This window comes from Sminthopsis crassicaudata, chromosome 1 (genome assembly GCF_048593235.1).
Source record: "Sminthopsis crassicaudata isolate SCR6 chromosome 1, ASM4859323v1, whole genome shotgun sequence".
In the NCBI taxonomy this organism is placed as follows: Eukaryota; Metazoa; Chordata; class Mammalia; order Dasyuromorphia; family Dasyuridae; genus Sminthopsis; species Sminthopsis crassicaudata.
In genome coordinates, this window is record NC_133617.1 from 471,767,230 (window position 1) to 471,786,623 (window position 19,394).

The 19,394-nt window shown below is 35.3% G+C and overlaps 1 protein-coding gene across 1 annotated transcript in view; it reads left to right on the forward strand.

The window, feature by feature from the left end:
- OTOA (otoancorin) overlaps positions 1-19,394 on the forward strand; it is an 85,125-nt gene that overhangs the window by 19,723 nt on the left and 46,008 nt on the right. Inside the window, exons 13-21 of the mRNA XM_074281042.1 lie at positions 7,038-7,253; positions 8,755-8,922; positions 9,661-9,801; positions 12,544-12,602; positions 12,764-12,881; positions 13,963-14,036; positions 15,414-15,549; positions 17,004-17,194; positions 18,738-18,831. Coding sequence (XP_074137143.1) covers positions 7,038-7,253; positions 8,755-8,922; positions 9,661-9,801; positions 12,544-12,602; positions 12,764-12,881; positions 13,963-14,036; positions 15,414-15,549; positions 17,004-17,194; positions 18,738-18,831 — 1,197 coding nt within the window. The remainder of the gene's footprint in view (positions 1-7,037; positions 7,254-8,754; positions 8,923-9,660; positions 9,802-12,543; positions 12,603-12,763; positions 12,882-13,962; positions 14,037-15,413; positions 15,550-17,003; positions 17,195-18,737; positions 18,832-19,394) is intronic.

Below are 19,394 nucleotides of genomic sequence, written 5' to 3' on the forward strand. Positions count from 1 at the left end.
ATTCTCGGCTTGTGAGATAGACTAAATCTAAGAAGCAAGAAATGGTCAATTGAATTCAGTAAATAGGTAGTCATTCAATTGGTATAAAGAGAAATTATGTAAAATGAGACGGAAAAGATAGGCTGGAACCAGATTATGGACTTTATTTATTTATTTGTTTGTTTGTTTATTTTCTTTTGCTTTTTTTCACTCATTTATTTATTTATAATAGCTTTTTATTTTCAAAATAGATGCAAAAATAGTTTTCAACATTTACCCTTGTAAAACCTCATGTTCCAAATTTTTCCCCCTTTATTCCCCACATACTATTCCCCTAAACAGCAAGTAATTCAACTGTACAATTATTCTAAACATATTTCCATATTTATCATACTTCACAAGAAAAATCAAATTAAAAAAGGAAAAAAATGAGAAAGAAAAACAAGCAAACAACAAAAAAAGGTGAAAATACTATGTTATGATTCACATTCAGTCCCCCATATCCTCTTTCTGGGGGTGCAGATAGCTTTCTCCATCATAAGTCTATTAGAATTAGCCTGAATCACCTCATTATTGAAAAGAGCCAAATTCACATTTGATTATCACATAGAGATTATGAATCTTAATGCTTAATTAAGAAGTATGAATTTTATCCCAGAGAAAATAGTGAACTACTAAAGATTTTCTGGTGTTTCAGAGCTTCTTTTCATGCTCATTGCTCTTAAAACACACTCCAAATTCCTGGTTTGCTTGCACCCCTGGAGACATACTCTTTTTCTATGAAAAAACTACTGGATGGCTCAGAATTGTACCATTCAAACTGATTATAATTTTGCTTCTCAAATATTTGAATTATTTCTGAAAGGGAGACTAGGACCTCAATATGCATACAATCTTGCTGGCTAGTTCCACCACAGGCAGGGGCCACCTAAACTTATGCTCTCTCTGCTCCCTAAATCATTACAAGTAAACTCAACTCACTGGGGATCCACACTCAAACAAAGCCTTGAAATGCAAACAACTCAAACTCAAACACTCCAACTCAATATCTTGCCATGTTTTCTTGCTCTAACATATCCTTAGTCTCTGCACTAAATCAATCATTCTGACCAGGAGGCTAAAAACTCTCCTTCCACCTTAGGTTCTCCTTAGGCTCCATACTCTGATCTCAATACATTCTGTCATGAATACTTGGGAATTAATCTATAATTATGCCAGAAGGATCAGTAAGCCCAAAGGAATGTATTGATGTTGCCTAAATAAATAGGTAGCTAAGGGTGCAATGGATAGAGTAACAAGACTGGAGTCAGAAAGATTTATATTCCCAAGTTCCTATTTAGCCTCTGTCACTAACTAGCTGTGTGATCCTAGGTAAGTCACTTAACCCTTCTCGTTCCAATATCTTTGCCAAGAAAACCCCAAATGGGATCAGAAAGAGTCAAACATGACTGAAAATCAATAGGGAATAGGGAGAAAATAAAATGTCAATTTTCAGACCTGTTAGTTAACCTTCCTTCTGTAAGACCTGAGTTCAGAGCTAGCCTTAGATACTTATTAGCTCTGTGTGATGATGAACAAGTTAATTTAACCTCTATTTACCTCAGTTTCCTCAACTATATAAGGAGGATAATAACAGTACCAACTTGTGAGGTTGTTGTGAGGGTCAAATGTAAAGTGCTTAGCATAATGTCTGGCATATAGTAAGCATTATATAAATGTTTATTCCCTTCCCCTGCCCTTCCCTATCTTTTCAACTCTGAAGTCCCCAGAATTTAACATTCAATCTAGATGCTACAGTTACTATATATTGTAGTAACTACAAGTTATTATAGTAGTGCAGGGCTACAATATATATTTTATCATATTAATAAGATATGATTAAATATTATATATGATATGGTTATATATTATTTCTTTAATGTGGTGTTTACATTAATATGATAAAATATTATTTATATATATAATCTGTATTAATATTATTTCTTGAATGTGACATTTAGAGCTACACTTGGGAAAAGGTAAGCAGATACCCAGGTTACTACATGAATGGAAGAGGTAGGGAAGATCAGAACATTCTGCAATATCAGCCAGGGAAAGTATGGAAAAAAACAAAAAACACTTTTATAAAACTGACTTTTTATAAATGTAAATGTTTTGTTTTGTTTTGTTTTTGGTGAGGCAATTGGGATTAAGTGACTTACCCAGGGTCACACAGCTAGGAAGTGTTAAGTGTCTGAGGTCACATTTGAACTCAGGGTCCTCCTGACTTCAGGGCTGGTGCTCTATCCACTTTACCACCTAGCTGCCCCAAATATTTGTATTTTAATAAAAGGCAGCTTGGCATAGGTGGTGAACAGAGAGCTAGCTTCAAAAGTCAGGAAAACCTGAGTTTATCTCATCTCTGGCTGTATGACTCTGGACAACTCTCTGAAACTCTCAGAATAAGGCAATGGTGTCAAACTGAAAGAGAAAATAGGACCACTACACTGTACATCTCTGTGGGTCCCATATTGACTTAGAAAATCATATATTGTAGAAATACATTTAAAAGAATTGCACATATTTAACCTATAAATATCTGATTGCTTGCTGTCTTGGGAAAGGGGGAAGTAAGGAAGGGAAGGAGACAAAACATAGAGTTTCACAAAATTTAAAGTTAAAAACTATATATGTATTTGGAAAAATAAAATACTATTGAGAAAAAAATCACATATTAGGCATTATCTATGTTCTGTTATATTAGGGCTGTGTAAAGCTAGGTGAATGGATACAGTACCAAGCCAGGAGTCAAGAAGATTCATCTTCCTGAATTCAAATCTAGTCTCAGATACTTCTTAGTTGTTTGCCTCAGTTTCCTCATCTGTAAAATGAACTGGAAACTACTCCAAATCTTTGCCAAGAACATCCCATGGAATCACAAAAAGTTGGACATAGCTTAAAATGTCTGAATAATGACAAATTGTATTTTTATTTATTTTGTTGACACTTCCAAATTACATTTAAGTATTATTGAGCCATACTTCTTGGTGGTCTGTTTTGACACCTCTGATCTAACCCACCTCTGAGACTGTAAATTACAGAAAAGATACAGATAAACACTGGTAGAAGAATTTCCTCACTGAGGAGTTCTGTATTCCACAGATCCAATCCTAACCCTTCGTATTTTAATGTCATAAAATCTGATTTTCTGTGGCATCTATCTATCTATACATATGTATATATATATATATATATATATATATATATATACATAAACTCCATTTATCTAAGTTTCTTCATTTATAAAAATGCACTTATTTTCCAGGGTTGTTGTAGGGATTAAAATAATTGTAATTTGCTTAGTATAGGGCCTGACACATTTTAAGTGCTATATAATTTTTAGCTATTATGTAAATATTGTTATTATTATTATTATGATTAAAATAATTTGAACCCATGTTTTCATTATTCAAAACCACCACTCTATCCACTATATCACAAAAATTACACAAAGAAGGTATAATTTTCAAATACAGAGAGTATGACTGGGAGAAGTGTATAATTTTAAAAACCTGAATCAAGGTCTGAAAATGCTTTTTCTACATTCTACATTCTGGGAGTACGGAGTGAGTATTTGGCTTTTCTTCCATTTTCAAATACTAGGCATTATATTGACTTCCTTCTCTACCAACCAGCTATAGACGGTCTTACCTTGGCTAGGTAGCATTTACAGAATTAAATATGGGAAATAAAATTAAACAGTTTGATACAAGGGGCAGCTCACCTGCCTCACCAGCTCTGAGTAGATCTCAGTGGACAAACATTGTCTATGTTTTGAGCTCAAAAACTTCTAACTGCTCTAGGCTGGTCTTTGTTTTTCTTTTTTTCTTGATGCCTTTCTCATTTCTCTTCTCCTCCTTCCCTTTCCTCCCTCTCACTTGCCTACCATGAAGTTGTCAGGTAGTAGAATCTTCCTGGCATAAACAAAATAATAATAAGGAACTGGAGAAGTGTCAATTATATGTCAATATACATGTATATATGTGAGTATAGACATGACTTCTGGGAAGGGCTCATAAGCTTACATTTAAAGGCTTGATAGCAGGGTCCTACTCAAAGTCAAGTTCTTCCCCTTTCAGCTATGCTGGGTTTTGCCATCCCTTTCAAGTCTCTCTCCCTCTTTTTTGGTTATGTATTCATTTTTGATAGTTGCAGTACTGATCAGAAATAACAGGCAATAATTGTACCAAACCTAAAACTATATTATATTATAAAGCAAAGATCATCAAAAACCATTTTTTATTGGCTAAGAAATAGAGTAGTGAATCAGTGGAATAAGTTTGGTTCACAAGACACAATAGTCAATGACTACAATAATCTAAGTGTTTTATAAACCCAAAGACCCCAACTGCTAGGATAAGAATTCACTATTTGACAAAAATTTCTAGGAAAATTAGAAAATAGTATGGCAGAAGCTAGACACTGACCAAAACCTAATATCCTATGCCAAGATAAAATTGAAATGGGTTCATGATTTAGACATAAAGGGTGATATTATAAGTAAATTAGGAGAACAAGGAATAGTCTACTTCTCAGATCTGTGGAGAAGGAGGAATTTATGGCAAAGAAGAACTAGAGAACATTATAAAGTGAAAAATGGATAATTTTTGTTATATTAAATTTAAAAGGATTTGTACAAACAAAACCAATACAGCCAACATTAGAAGGGAAGCAGAAAACGGGAGAAAAATTCTTACATCCAAGAATTCTGATAAATGATTTATTTGTAAAATATATAATTGACTAAAATTTATAAGACTAAAAACCATTCTCCAAATGATAAATGATCAAAGGATATATACAGACAGTTTTCAGATGAAGAAATTACTAGTCATTTCTAGTCATATGAAAGAATGCTCTAAATCACTATTAATCAGAGAAATGGAAATTAAGGCAACTCTGAGGTACTATTACACACCTCTCAGATTGGCTAAGATGACAGGAAAAGATAATGATAAATGTTGGAGGGGGTGTGGGAAAACTGGAACACTGATACATTGTTGGAGTTATGAACTAAAGCAACTATTTTGGAGAACAATTTGGTAGAGTGCCCAAAAAGCTATCAAACTGTGCATATCCTTTGCTCTAGCTACGTTTCTACTGGGTCTGTATCCCAAAGACATCACAAAAAAGGGAAAATATTTATAGCAGCCATTTTTGTAGTGGCAAGGAACTGGAAACTGAGTGGATGCTGAATAAGTTATGGTATATGAATATGTGGAATATTATTGTTCTATAAGAAACTATTAGCAGGATGATTTCAGAAAGCCTGGAGAGACTTGCATAAACAGATGTTAACTGAAATGAATAGAACCAAAAGGACATTGTTTACAGCAACAATAACATTATGTGATGATCAACTCTGATGGATGTAGCTCTTTTCAACAATGAGGTGATTCAGGCCAATCCCAATAGACTTATGATGAAGAGAACCATCTGCTTCCAGAAAGAGAACCATGGGGACTGAATGTGATTGCAACATATTATTTTCACCATTTTTCTTGTTCTTTGTTTGCTTTTTGATCTTTTCCTTTTTGATTTTTTCCTTTTTGATCTGATTTTTCTTGTGCAGCATGATAAATGTGGAAATAAGTTTAGAAGAATTGCACATATTTAACCTATATTGGATTACTTGCTGACTAGGGGAGGAGAAGAAGTAGAGGAGAGGGGAAGAAAGAAGGGAAAAAAAATTTGGAATACAAGGTTTTTCAAGGGTGAATGTTGAAAACTATCTTTGCATGTATTTTGAAAATAAAAAAGCTATTTTAAAAAAGGAATAATAGGCAAGTGGATTATCATAAAAAGTCATTGAATTGTAAGGACTATCAGTGTTGAATTCCATCTCCTTCATTTTGCAGATGAAGAAACTAAGGCATAAAGAGCAGAGATGCTTTATCCTAGGTCACACAGTTAGTGAATGGTAAAGCCATTAACCTTGATTTTCTGACATCCAGGCTTGTAATTGTTATATAAGTTAGATCATATTAGCTTTCAGCTAGACATTGCCTAGAGTATGTACATGGACATACTAAAATGAATTTTAGATAAATAGGAATATACAGGGTATCCCAAAAGACTTAGTGCACTTTTAAGTTATTAAAGCTGTGTGTGCTTGTTGATATAGAAAAAAAATGGTTTGCTGGGTAAGAAATAACTGTGATGTTAAAATAAAAAATATAAAAAATTAGCTATATGTAATGTGTGTATAATATGTCTCAATATAATGTATATATGTCTATATAATGCATGTATATGTATATAACATGTAGGTACATGCATGTTATGTATACCACTGTACATGTATCTGTACACATGTGTGTGGGATGCTATACCTTTATAGTGTGTATGTATGTGCATATATGTAATATGTGTTTGTATCTCTGTGTGTATAATGGTATATATTGTGTACATGCATGCGTATGTGTATATATTTATATATTGTATATGTATATACATGTATATATGACAATGTGTATATGTCTATATCTGTATGTTTCTATTTCTACATATACATATCTCTCTTCCCTTCCTGTTCAAAGATGGAATAGTCAAATCCTCTCTTTCTCTGCCAGGAGCATTTGGCAAAAACAGATAAAGTGATGCTTCAAAGTAAATTAGGACAAAGTAAAGACAAAGCAGAAAAAGTATTTCCTGCAGCACTTTTGGTTTGCTGTGCTTATAACACTTCTTTCTGCATGTTATTTCTAGTCATCAATACTTGACTGAGAACGTTCCAGGTTATGCTGAAGAATTCAGACAGTAGGAATTTCCTAGAAAGGAAACAAATCCAAGAGGCAGTTTGTGGAAAGGAGTCATAAAAATGTGGATTTAAATCTTATCTAAATCTGATTCTGGACTCCTGCTTAACTCTTATCTGATTCAGGAAACCTTCCCAAGGCTTGGTTATTATGTCATAGTAAGCCAGGAAATTGTGCAATGACAGTCTCAGCAAATTTGCATAAGTAGAAAAACCCTTGGTTTCTGCTTTATCCATACTACTGTGATTTCTTTTGTTTCAGCTAAAGGCTGAACTTTTGGACATTGCTATGGAGAACCAGACCTTGAACGATACCCTTGGCTCTTTATCTGATGCAGTGGTGGGTCTGACATGCAGCCAGCTAGAGACTCTGTCTCCGGAAGCAGTGCATAATGCAATTTCAACTCTCAACCAGGTCTCTGGGTGGACCAAGAGCCAGGTCATTATCTTGTCCACCAAGTACTTGACCCATGAGAAGGTCAGTTGATTCAAACTGGGGCTGTTTTAAAAAAAAAAAATTGTTTAGGTCAATACTGGAAAGAAATACTTTCAATGATAAATACTAGGGAATTTGGCAGTAGCTTAAGTTGTAAAATCCATGGTTTTGTTTTAAGCAGTTATTTTTAAATTCTAAACTGAGTCCAGGATCTGTGACCTAATCAGAAAAATTTATTTTTAGTGGGTCATCCCACAGTTATTTTTTATTCAGAGATAATATTAAAAAGATGCTAGAGTAGGAACAAAGTGTCTGGGGACAAGGGTAGGAGGTTGTCTGGGTTCTGACAGTAACTATCTATTCACTTTTCCTATCTGTAAAATAGGGAGTGTGGTGCCTGTCCCTACTGTTGTTCTGAGGATTGTTGAGAAAGTGAAGTGAAATAATAAATATGAGGGCCCTATCCTTGACCATTTTCTCTCTTTGTATTCTCTCACTGAGTGACTTCATTAGTTCCCATTGGTTTAATTATCATTTCTGTCTAGATTAATCGCAGCTCTATCTCTCTAGTCACAGAATTTCTCCTCAGTTTCAGTTCTGTACATTTACTGCCCATTGGACATTTCATGTTGGACATTTTAAATTATTCTCAATACTCCTCTTTGTCCCTCATAGCAAAAAGTTGTCAAAAATCATATTATTCATTCTTCTAAAAACCTCTCTTGCATCAGTCTCCTTATCATTACTTACAGAGCCTTAGTTCAGGCCCTTATCATCTCTTGTCTGGATATTTGTAATAGTTTCCTACTTGGTTTCTGTGTCTTCAATCTATCCTCTTTTCAATCCATTTTCCACGTAGCTTCCAGAGGACTTTTCCTTAAGAGGAGGTCTAACCATGTCTTCGTACTTAATTCTCCCCTGTGGCTCCCTACTATGTGAATTCCTCTGTCATCGAAAGCTCTTTACTCCCCTTCCCACATGCCATAATCCAGACAGATTGGCCTTCTGCCTTAACTTACATATGTCTCCAATTCTTTGTTTCCTATCTCCCATTCTTGGAATGTACTTCTTATTCACTTTTACTTCTTGGAGTCTCTTCCATTGGCTTTTTGTCTTTTCTAAATGTTCTTCTGTCCCTCCTCCCCAACTACCTTTCATTTAAAAAATAAGTTCTGTATAAATTTAGACACACTTTGTCTTTCCTAACAGAATGTAAGTTCCTTGAAGGCAGGACTATTTATTTTTATCCTTAGTACATGGTAGGCATATAATAGTTGCTTAATAAATATTTTTTAATTTATTGGTTGTTATGAAAAAATCTGAAGCCTTATAGAAATACAAGGAGTTATTACCATATTGTTATGTTCCAGTGATATAGTCCCACGTATTCAGCACTAATGAGAACCAGGACCCTTCCATTTTTCCTTTGCTGTATTTCCTGCTCCAAAGTTTAGACAGGTTTTAATGGGGGAAAAAATGACCTCAATCCTGAATTGCCTCCAAATCTTCTTTTAAAGCTTCTGTTTGTTCTTCTCCCTACTAGGTCATATCATTCCACAACGTCAGCCAGATGGGAGCGTTGCTGGCTGGTATCAGCACCCAAGCTTTCTACAGCATGGATCCAAAGGAGCTCTCACATGTCATTAAAGGAACCATCTCCCAACATATATCTGATTTGTCACCTGCCCAGCAACAAGGTATCCTCAGCAAGGTAATGAGAAACTATCTGATAAGCAGTAACTTCAAACCAGAGCACTTGGTTTCAGAATCCCTGTAGGTGAAATGTGATTTTGGCTATGGGATTAATTCTAGGGTTAGATTGTCTCATAAGTACAAAACGAAAACAAAAACAAAACAACCCAAAACTCCCTTGGCTTGGGATCTCATAAGTACAAAATGAAAACAGTAACAAAACAACCCAAAACTCCCTTGGCTTGGGCTCTCTCCCAACTCTTTAGTAAATGGCATCTTTCTTAAACTGAAGAATCTTTCCCAATTTCTCCATTCTAGTTTGTGTTTATTTTATATGCATCTTATATTTATTGATATATCTCTTATTCTGTTATTTTTTACCCCCTCCCCACCAGGAATATTCCTTAAGGGTTGGGGCTGTTTGTATATATATAATAGATACTTAATGAATGCTGATTGATTAGTAGTATTATTTTAGAGCTAGAGCTAGAAGCGACCTTGATTTTCTCCATCTCTTCCTACCCAAAAGCCAGTTTTGGACTTAGTACAAAATGATACTTTGTTTATATTCCCTTCCCTTCCCCCCTATTTAAAATGTATATTAGTGTTTTGCTTAGGATCCTAAGATCATAGTTTTAGAGATAAGAGACTATCTAGTCATCAAATATACAATTGTAGAAACTGTCAAGAAGCTAATCCTAAAAGCCTTATCATATGCCTTATGTACTATACCTGTCTCTTTCTTGTTTTTGTTTAGATGCTTGAAGCCGGTGATGTTTCTTCAACAGTCATGGATATACAGGGAGTTTTCTTTAAGGAAGTATCTCTCTTTGATTTATGGAAAGAGCCAGGCTTTAACTCTACAGTAGTCAAAGAAAAGGAGCTCAGAAAGAGCCAGGTAATTAGTTTACATGAATCTCCTTCTCTAGAAAAGAGGTTCATATGGCAAAGCTAACTGTAAGTTGGTCTTCTGAAAGATAACACTATTATTAAGTATTTATTGTTATCTGAAAAATAACACTATTTCACTATTAGCCCTACATGATCAGGTAAGCCCCTTAGCCTCAAAGCAACTTTCTTCCCAACCCCCCCATTTTTAAAAGCTTTTTATTTTTACCAAATAAACACAAAGAAAGTTTTCAACATTCACCTTTGCAAACCATTTTGCTCAAACTTTTTCTCTCTGTGTCCTCCCCTTCCTCCTCCCAATCCAATATAGGTTAAACATGTGTAATTCTTTTAAATATATTTCCATATTCATCATTCTATGCAAGAAAAATCAGATCAAAAGGTGAAAGAAAAAAAAAAAAACAGGAGAAAAAAAGCAAACAAACAACAACATCAAAAAGTAAGGTGAAAATACTATGCTTTGATCCATATTCAGTCTCCATAGTTCTCTCTCTCTGAATGTGAATGGCTCTTCCCATCACTTGGAATTGCCTTGAATCACTTCCTTGTTGAAAAGAGCCAAACATCCCAGTTGATGATCACATAATCTTGTTGTTGCTGTGTACAATGTTCTCTTGGTTCTACTCAATTCACTTAACATCAGTTCATGTGAGTCTCAAAACAAGTTTCAAAGATTATCAAGGGACAATTTTTGCAACTTTGGCACCTCCTGATTTCAACTTGTATTGGTAGATGTTTTTGCACCTATAAATTACCTATCCCTACATGAGCAAATCAGATGTATGATCCACAATAACAGATTAAATTGGATATTTTCATAATGAGAAAAGTGCTAAAAATGTGTCCATTACTGTGGCCAGTGTGTATAGTGGTGTTAGAAATGCCAAAGCAAAATCTTGCCATATTTTCTTGACTTGGGAACCTCACTGTAAAATGCATAATACTTTATTATGTATCATAGTATATATTATCATATATTATCACATCATGTTAATATGTTATTAGTATTATGATATTATGTGATGTTATATATAAATAGATCTTGAAATGTTTTTTGTTGTTCATTTCTTTTGATTGTATCCTACTCTTTATGATCCTATTTGGGGTTTTCTTGGTAGAGATAAGTGAAGTGGATTGCCATTTCCTTTTCTAGCTCATTTTACAGATGAGGAAACTGAGGCAAACAGGTTTAAGTGACTTGCCCAGGATCATACAGCTAGTAAATGTCTAGGGCTAGTAAATGTCTTCCTGGCTTCAGACCTGGTATATATTTTCTACTGTAGCTCTCTAGCATTTCTTTTTGTCTGGGTATTTATATAATGATGTTTAATCTAGATAAGAAAAAATTTAGAAGGACAATAGTTTATACTGATATAGCACTTCCAGGTTTGCAGCTTTAAATATAATATCTCATTTAACCATGGCAAAAATCCTCTGAGATTTTATATAAAATAGATTTTATAGAAAAAGAAAATGAGATCCAATGAGCTTAGGTAGTAGAGAGTACATAGGAGCATATGGATAGTAAACATCTAGGGTAAGATTCTAATGCAGGTCTTCCTCACAAAATATCCAGTGTTATGTCCCTTAGAAAGCTAGACAGGAGAGCTATTATGTAGAAATGCAATAACTCTTGTTTTACTTAGCTATAGAGGACAATGAGCAGAAGTTTCAGAGAGCCAGATATTAGCTCCACTTATGATGATTATATTGATAATAATAATGATGACTGATAATAATGATAGCAAACATATATATATATATATATATATATATATATCATTAAGATTTCCTTCACATTAAGATAACCTTCACAAAGGTTAATTCACTTGATCCTCACAATAACTCTGTGGGGTAGGGAAAAATATATTATCCCAGTTTGACATATTGAAGAAACTAAATTTCAGGTTAAATGCTTACCCAGCTTCACTAAGGTATATGTAAGGTAGGATTCAAACTTAGATCTTTCTCACTGACACCTGTGTTCCATCCACCTCACTACCTAGCTATCTTTTATGGGGGAAGGGGAGGAGAGAGAAACAAGAATAAAACCAAAAACTTACAAAGAATTAGAGGTGTACAAAAGTAGAGAAGGCTACTTCAAGCGGTATTGAGCCTCTTACCAAAGGAAGTTTTCAAGCAGAGATTAGATGGCTACTACTGATATGAATCTCCTGTTCAGGGGACTGGTTATACTAAATGACTTCTGAGTTCCTTTCTATCTTCTAAAATTCTATGTTAACTAGAACTGGAGGGTCCGCATTAATCACATTATTGACTTGACTCTGGAATTTACTTTGGGTTAAATTACAGCTTCTGTAAAACAAATAGATGCCCTAGTGTCTAAGTTAGAAATTCTGCAAATGAATTTTTCCTTGAAACAGGAGCCAGTTTCAATGCATATTTTCTCTTCTGAAAAGGAGAAAGTTTTGGAAACAGTTCCTTGGGAGATAGGAATACTCCAGAGGAATACCCTTAGAGCTCTGTTCCAGTTAGTTCTGACCAGGTTCCTTTGCTTAGATGGGGTAGGAATGGAGGACCATGATTAGGAAGAACAGTGGAATATAAATTGGGCCTCAGACTAAACCAAAAACCAAAAACCTGATTTATTCCCCTTCCAATTCAGAAGTAGGACATAAAAAACACAGGAAACAGAATTTCAGACTTGTTGTTCAACATTCTGCTCCATGGCAAACACACACAAACTTACTTTTGATTATTCTCACCATAGGCCTTGTTTCTGTATGATTTTTTGTCAAGAACAACAAGAAAGCCAGATGACGTCCTAAGGTAAGAAAAAATAACCAGTGTCAGTGGAATCTTCCACTAGGATCCTACTCAGTGACTCAAAGTGATATGAAATGGCCTTCAAGACCTTTTTATGTCCATCTTGTCTCTAACTTGATTCCCTCCCCACCTCCCCTACCCTCTTCTTCCATTTCTCTTTTCAGTGTAGGGCAGTTGGTTAAAGGAATAACATGCCGGCAGATTGAGAGCATGAGCTCTGACTCATTTTTGGCCCATTTCAAGTATTTTGAAAACAATCTCCACCTGCTTTCTCCATATCAGGTACCATTAGCAGCTTTCCTCCCCCACCCCAGTTCTGATTCTTTTTCTGCCCATCACCCATAAGTGGATTAATGTTGATTGCTCTGGTTGGGGACTTTTTCCTAGGGTTTTTGGATGCCAATGATAGTTTGGGGCCAACTATTTGACTAAAGCCAAGTTTTCTCCAGTTTCATATTTTTAAAGGGGGCAAAGCATCTGGACTTGGTGACCTTTATATCTTGGCAACCAAAACCAGCATGGTATAATCATTCCAAATGCAAAATTGAACCACGAAATGCATTTATAATGTGTGTAGGGGGGTAGTGATTGTTTTTTGGGTCACTACATATATACTGATAATTATTTGAATTAAAAATGTCCCCCATCACACATACACTGTTGTTCTTTGTTATTGGTGTATTTGGTTAAAAAATACTGAGAATATTTTTCATAAAAAATTTTATCTTCCAAACAAATGTGAAATTATTTGATCCTGTGAATAAGATAAGTCAAAAGCATATCTTAATTATTATAGTTTTTGAGAGAATTAGGTGAGTAGAATTATAGTTTATATATGAAGAGCTTGCAATATATGCAGAACCCATGGTCTTTGGGAAGATACACCTTCCCAGGTGAATATGGAGAGTATTTTTCTTCCTTTTACTTAGATATATTTAATGTTAGAATTAAAAGATTTTTATCCCATCAGTTAACTCAATTCTTTCTTTGAGGAATGATGGAAAAGGAATATTTGTAATATAGCTCTATTAGATGAGGCTGGTAACTTTTGATAAAGGACCTGGCATCTGTTTCTTAGATGTATGAAAGACTCTGTCCCTGCCTGCCCAATTAAATTGGTGGGAATTGGACACTCTGAGACTATACTTTGTCTGTAAAATAGTGATAATAATGGCATCTCACAGAGTTGTTAACATAATTAAAGTGTTTTGCAAACTTTAAAGCACTTATATAAATGCTAGCTGTTATTATTAATGTTGTTACTTTGAAGAAGTCAAGCTCATCTAAATTACTTTTTGCAAACTAGGCTTAACTCATTCAGATCTTGTAAGGCAAGTCTTCAGACACAACTTTATTCTTTCAGGTTAATTGTTTGGCTTGGAAGTACTGGAAGGAGTCTCGCTCATCTCTCCCTCCCTTTCTCCTATCAGCCCTCCCGTAAGTAAGCATTGTTGGAATCCTGGCCCAGCCGTCACACTGATGGGAATTTATCATAATTCTCCTTTATCTATATGGAACACTTCCAAGCTTACATTCACTAACTCTATATTGATTCTGCCTTAGACAGTTATTTGCTAGACTCTGGAAAAGTTATTTAACTTTTCTTAGCTTTGGTTTCCTCACTTGTGAAATGAGAATAATAGCACTCACCTCACAAGATATTTTTAAGAATTTTAAAGATAAAGTTAAGCATTTTGTAAAACTAAAAAGCATTATACAAATGTTAGCTAACTATTATTATTAAGTGGAAGCAAGCTTGGTCTATGACCCTTTACTCCTTTAAATAACTTGGAGACCTCAGCTCCCTATAAAGTTTATATCAAACTTTAGGATAGAAGTGATGAGTGAATAATTTAAGGGATTCTAAAGGCAATAAGTTGGACTCTTCCTAATCTGTTAATGAGAAAAATGAACTTAGTTTTAATATACCGAATAAAATAATCATTATAATGCCAGGAAGATAAAAGAAGGTTCATATATATACCAGGAATCTAGGGATCTATTTAAATTTGGGGTTTCTGTGTTAAAAAATTAAATAGTGTGGAAGTTTACAAGAATTTCACATATCTAGCCTATAGTGGATTATTTGCTCTCTGTGGGTGAGGGGAGTTAAGTAGGGAAGGAAAAAAATTTGCAACATAAGGTTTGCAAGGGTGAATATTAAAAACTATCTTTGGATGTATTTTGAAAACTAAAAAATTGCATTTCTAAAAAAAAAATCAGAAAAAGATCCTTTATTCTTACAACTCTACTCACAAATTCGATGGAATTACAGATGCTACAAGTAAAGGCTTACTATGTTAATTCATTGACAAGTTTTGCTTTCATTATTTCAGGACAAGCCTTAAAAGAAATGCAGTCTAGTTTTGGAAGGCCTGCCGGCTCCTCTCCCTTTCTTCTTTCCCTTTTTCACTTTCCCATTCACCCTTCTTTTGTTACCTCATTTTCTTCTCTTCCTTATTTTCTTCTCTTCCTCTTTTCTCCATCTCCTTCCACCTCTTCTGCTCTTTGATAATAATACCAAACATGCATCTAGTAGTTTAAGATTTGCAAAGTGTTTTACATATGTTCAACAAGTTAACCCTTCAATCAGCAAGCATTTATTAGCTCATGCTACATGCCTAGGCCTGTGGTAGACATTGTGGGTATCAAACATGCTTTCTGACCAGTAGGAGTTTCTAATCAAGTATCTAATCAAGCAATCCCTCCCAAATCAACTTGAAAACAATTAAATACAAAACTATGATAAGGCCAATAAAGGCAGCAGAAAAATTGTATTCTTCCTCCTCACTTGCCCTTGCTCTTTTTTTTCAGGGCCCGTTATCTGGAATTGGTCTCAGCCTCTCAGTGTGTTCCTTTTCTGATTAGCCTAGGGAAGATCCAGCTGAATGATCTCATTTTAGATTCTCACAAAAAGAATTCTATTATCAGAAAAGTACAACAATGCTTGGTAAGAAAAGGTCCTTCCTGTTTGTTTTTAACCCTCCTTTGTTGCATAATGCCTCCACTTTCCCAAGAGTTCTGTTACACAAAGTAAACATTGCCTATCTCTTTGGTAACCAGTTCCTCTCTTCAAGTAAAATCTCAGTACCACCTCTTAATCTGCACAATGAGGAAAGAAAGGAATGACAACAGTTTGACAAAAATTCCTCTGGTCTTCAAGCCTTGAGTTTCAAGAGACCTTATTCCTTCCCTCAGAAATCTTTTGTGACAAAGAATAAAAATGAAAGAAAAGGGAAAAAAAAGCTAAGCAAAATTAACCCACACAACCTGATCTGCTCATATATATAAACCTAAATGTGTTACAAACCTATAGTTCCCCTCCCAAAGGTAAAAAAAATCTATGCAAAGGGAGGTAGGTATATTTTGTCATCTATTCTCTGGGGTTAAGACTGGTCATTGTATTTATTATATTTATATTTAATTATAGTTATCCGGTGCTTCATTTCATTTTTCCTGATCTTTCCAAATATATTAATGTGTAAGCATTGTGCATGTTGTGGGGATTTTTCTGTTTATTTCAATGTTCATCAGATCATTCATCTGTGCATCAGACAATTCATCCTTTCTTAGGGTGAAGTGATATTTTTGCATGGAAGTATCAGCATCCTAAAGAAAAAGAAATGACTCAGTCTGGCACATGTTATACAAAATTCTAGAGGCAGCAAAGTCTATTCAATACTCTCTGCCTTCTTATCAATCCCCTCCCTCTCTGCCCCTTTTGGCTTATAGATTAGGATTCCTTCAATTTTTGTATTGTCCCCGTCTTTCCTGTGAGAAAGAAATTGAAAAATTTGATAGATTCACTTAAAAAAGAAAATTGCACATTGAGTATAATGATTAACAACAAAGAATGAATCCCTAATGATGGAATGTCAGATCTTATGGGGAAGAGTTTGGGGGAGCACTCTTCAAATTACAGGATGCTGGCTGCTTCCCACTCCAAGGATGTACGTATAAAACCAACCACTGTTTATAATTCCTTGGAGGACTTGAAGCAGCCCATTTTCAGTGGCAGCGTTTTCAAGCTTTGTTAAAAGAGATTCATCTGTTTGATTTGTTATTGTTTTTAAAATAATTGTCCAAGTGCATCTATGAAGCACCCCCTTTCTGTTTATTTCTTAGCCATCCTCACTCACACAGTTTAATCCCTTGAGAGTTTGTGTTTTATGTAGCTGGGTCCACAATGCACTTTTCCAAAAACCTGATGCTTGCATCACAAGAACAAATTCAGGTCATGTTCTATTTCTGCCTAATCCAAGAGAATGAAGGTCTTTTTAACAACCAAGGCATTTCATAGGGTGTAAGTAAAGTTAAACCATCTCAAGTCAAGTGACTATAACAAAATATTCCCCTGGATGTGCCTGGGAGACAGTTTTCCCAGCTCTGGCCTCTTGGTTTCAGAATGATTCTATTACTGATGAATACGACATTGACATCATTGGAAACCTCATCTGCCATTTGCCTCCAGCCATTATCCAAAGTGGGATTCACCCTAGGGCCTTGGCCACAGCAATGGACAGACTCAAAAGCTGCACCAGCCTCAGCCCTGAGCAAAAGGCTGAAGTGAAACTTAGGCTCCTGGAGTTGCATGGGTGAGATGGTCAGCCTCTGGCTTTGCCCAAGGCCTAGCTTAGTCTGTATTTGTTTTTTCTGCTTATTGACTCTCCCTCTGTTATCTTGCTACATAATGGACAGACAGCTTTCTAGCAACAGAGAAACTCTTGAATTGATTCAGAAGTCAAATCCCCTCATATGATGTATTGACATAGTTTTCTTTCTGCACAAGGCTTAGGAGCCTTTCTTGGCTCTGCCTCTGATTCATTATGTGACTTTAGGGATTCATTTAGCTTGGTTGGGCTAATTTCTTCATATGTTTTAAAATTGGGATAACAGTATCTGTCCTGCCTGGGTTAAACGGTTGTGATTAAGAGAGGGGAGGTTGTATCCATGATAACCAATTATCAGGCTTTGAAAAATGTTAAAAGGTGCTGTGCAAAATATCTGACATTATTGTGGATCTTAATGATGAACAGGGAGAGGGATTAGACCAATAATGTCACTAGTAAAAAAAGCCCTGTCCATCAATGCAGATCAGGACCTTCTCTTCAGTCTACTGTAAATCCAATTCCAAAGCCCCTTTGGCATGAGACTGTCTCCTCATTGGTGGATATCAATGGACTCAAGAGCTTGAAAAGATTGAAAATATGTCTCTAACTCTGGCCGATTCTACCCCATCCTTAGTGCAACCTCAGAGCACTGGTCTCCACAGTGTGGGGAGAGAATCCCGTACCAATGGGCAAGTGACTTGAGCAGAATCACATGGCTAGCATGTGTCAGAATTTGGGATTGTGGCTTGAAGGTTGGTTTTATCCACTTCTGCCTCTAAAGAAAAAGAAAATTAATTATGTTAATTATATAATTGTTAATAAACTATCACTTTTAGGTAAGAGAAAGCTCTCTGGAGAAAACAGAATTTTAATTGGAGAGAAAAAATTCTGAGTTTTTTTGGCCAGGTATAAGGTACTGGGCAACTAAGTGACACAGAGGAGAGAGTTCTGGGCCTAGAGTCAGGAAGGCTCATCTCCTGAGTTCAAATGTGGCCTCCAGGTGTGACCTTGGGCAAGTCACTTAACCCAGTTTGCCTCTTCAGGAGAAAGAAAAGGCAAACCACTCCAGTATCTTTGCCAAGAAAACCCTAAATGGGATCACAAAGATCAGACATGACTGAAATGATTAAATAACCACAATCAGGGTAGTACTTCAATTATCATCGATCTGAATAATAGGCACTAAATAAAAATAGGCTAAAGGATCCAATCTTTCTCTACTATGAAAGGAGAAACCAAACTGCCAATGTGGAAGGCTCCTTTAAAAGACTCTACCAAATGAGATGTGCTTTTAAATCATCTCTCTCTAACTTTAGGCCCTCCTGCAGAATTAATTGCAGGGAAACAATATCCTATAATTTGCTTCTAATGGGCTTCTTTCTATCATATATGAGAGAAAATTATTTTTGAACCAATAATACTCTGTCTCATACAAGAATCTCTGTTGCTAACATAGATAAAACATGTGACATTCCTCTTACATTCTTGTAATTCCTTGTGGTTTTCAGCTTTTCTCCTTCCTTTCCAGACTCCCTCAAAATTGGACAGCTGAAACAACAAAGGACATTGGGCCATTTCTAGTTCTCTTTTCAAGAGATGAATTAAGTGTCATTGCTGCTAAGGTACTTCTTAATAGAGATTTCAGGAGATTAAGTTGAGTGATTAAAGATAACATATGACAATATATTTCAGGAGCTTATAGTTAGTGAGGGTAGAAGCATCTCTGCCTCATCTTAGAGGGCCTAGCTTCTCACTAAATTTTTGGAATGGACTTTTGTACCTTTACTTCAGGCAACCAGAGTCCCAGGAAGTAGTAAAATAAACTAAATTAAATTTGATTTTTCTATAAGTCTTATGGAGGGAGATTGATATAATTAAAGGGCTGCCATCTGGTCCCATATATACTTAATATAAATCTCTGACCCCCACATGTGTTGTATAAATATATATATACAAAGCATCCAATACTTACAGCCATGCAATGCATGTGAATAGCATATATTCTTATACATAAACACAATACACATTCACATGTACACATGAAGAAAATACATATTTCCAGATGTATTTACATAAACTCTTATTCAGAGGTGTCTAAATCTTACTTATAGACAAGGATTAGGTTTTATGCCTAGTGTGTGATAGGAAGAAAGATATTACTTGAATGACATCTGTTGTGAAAAAC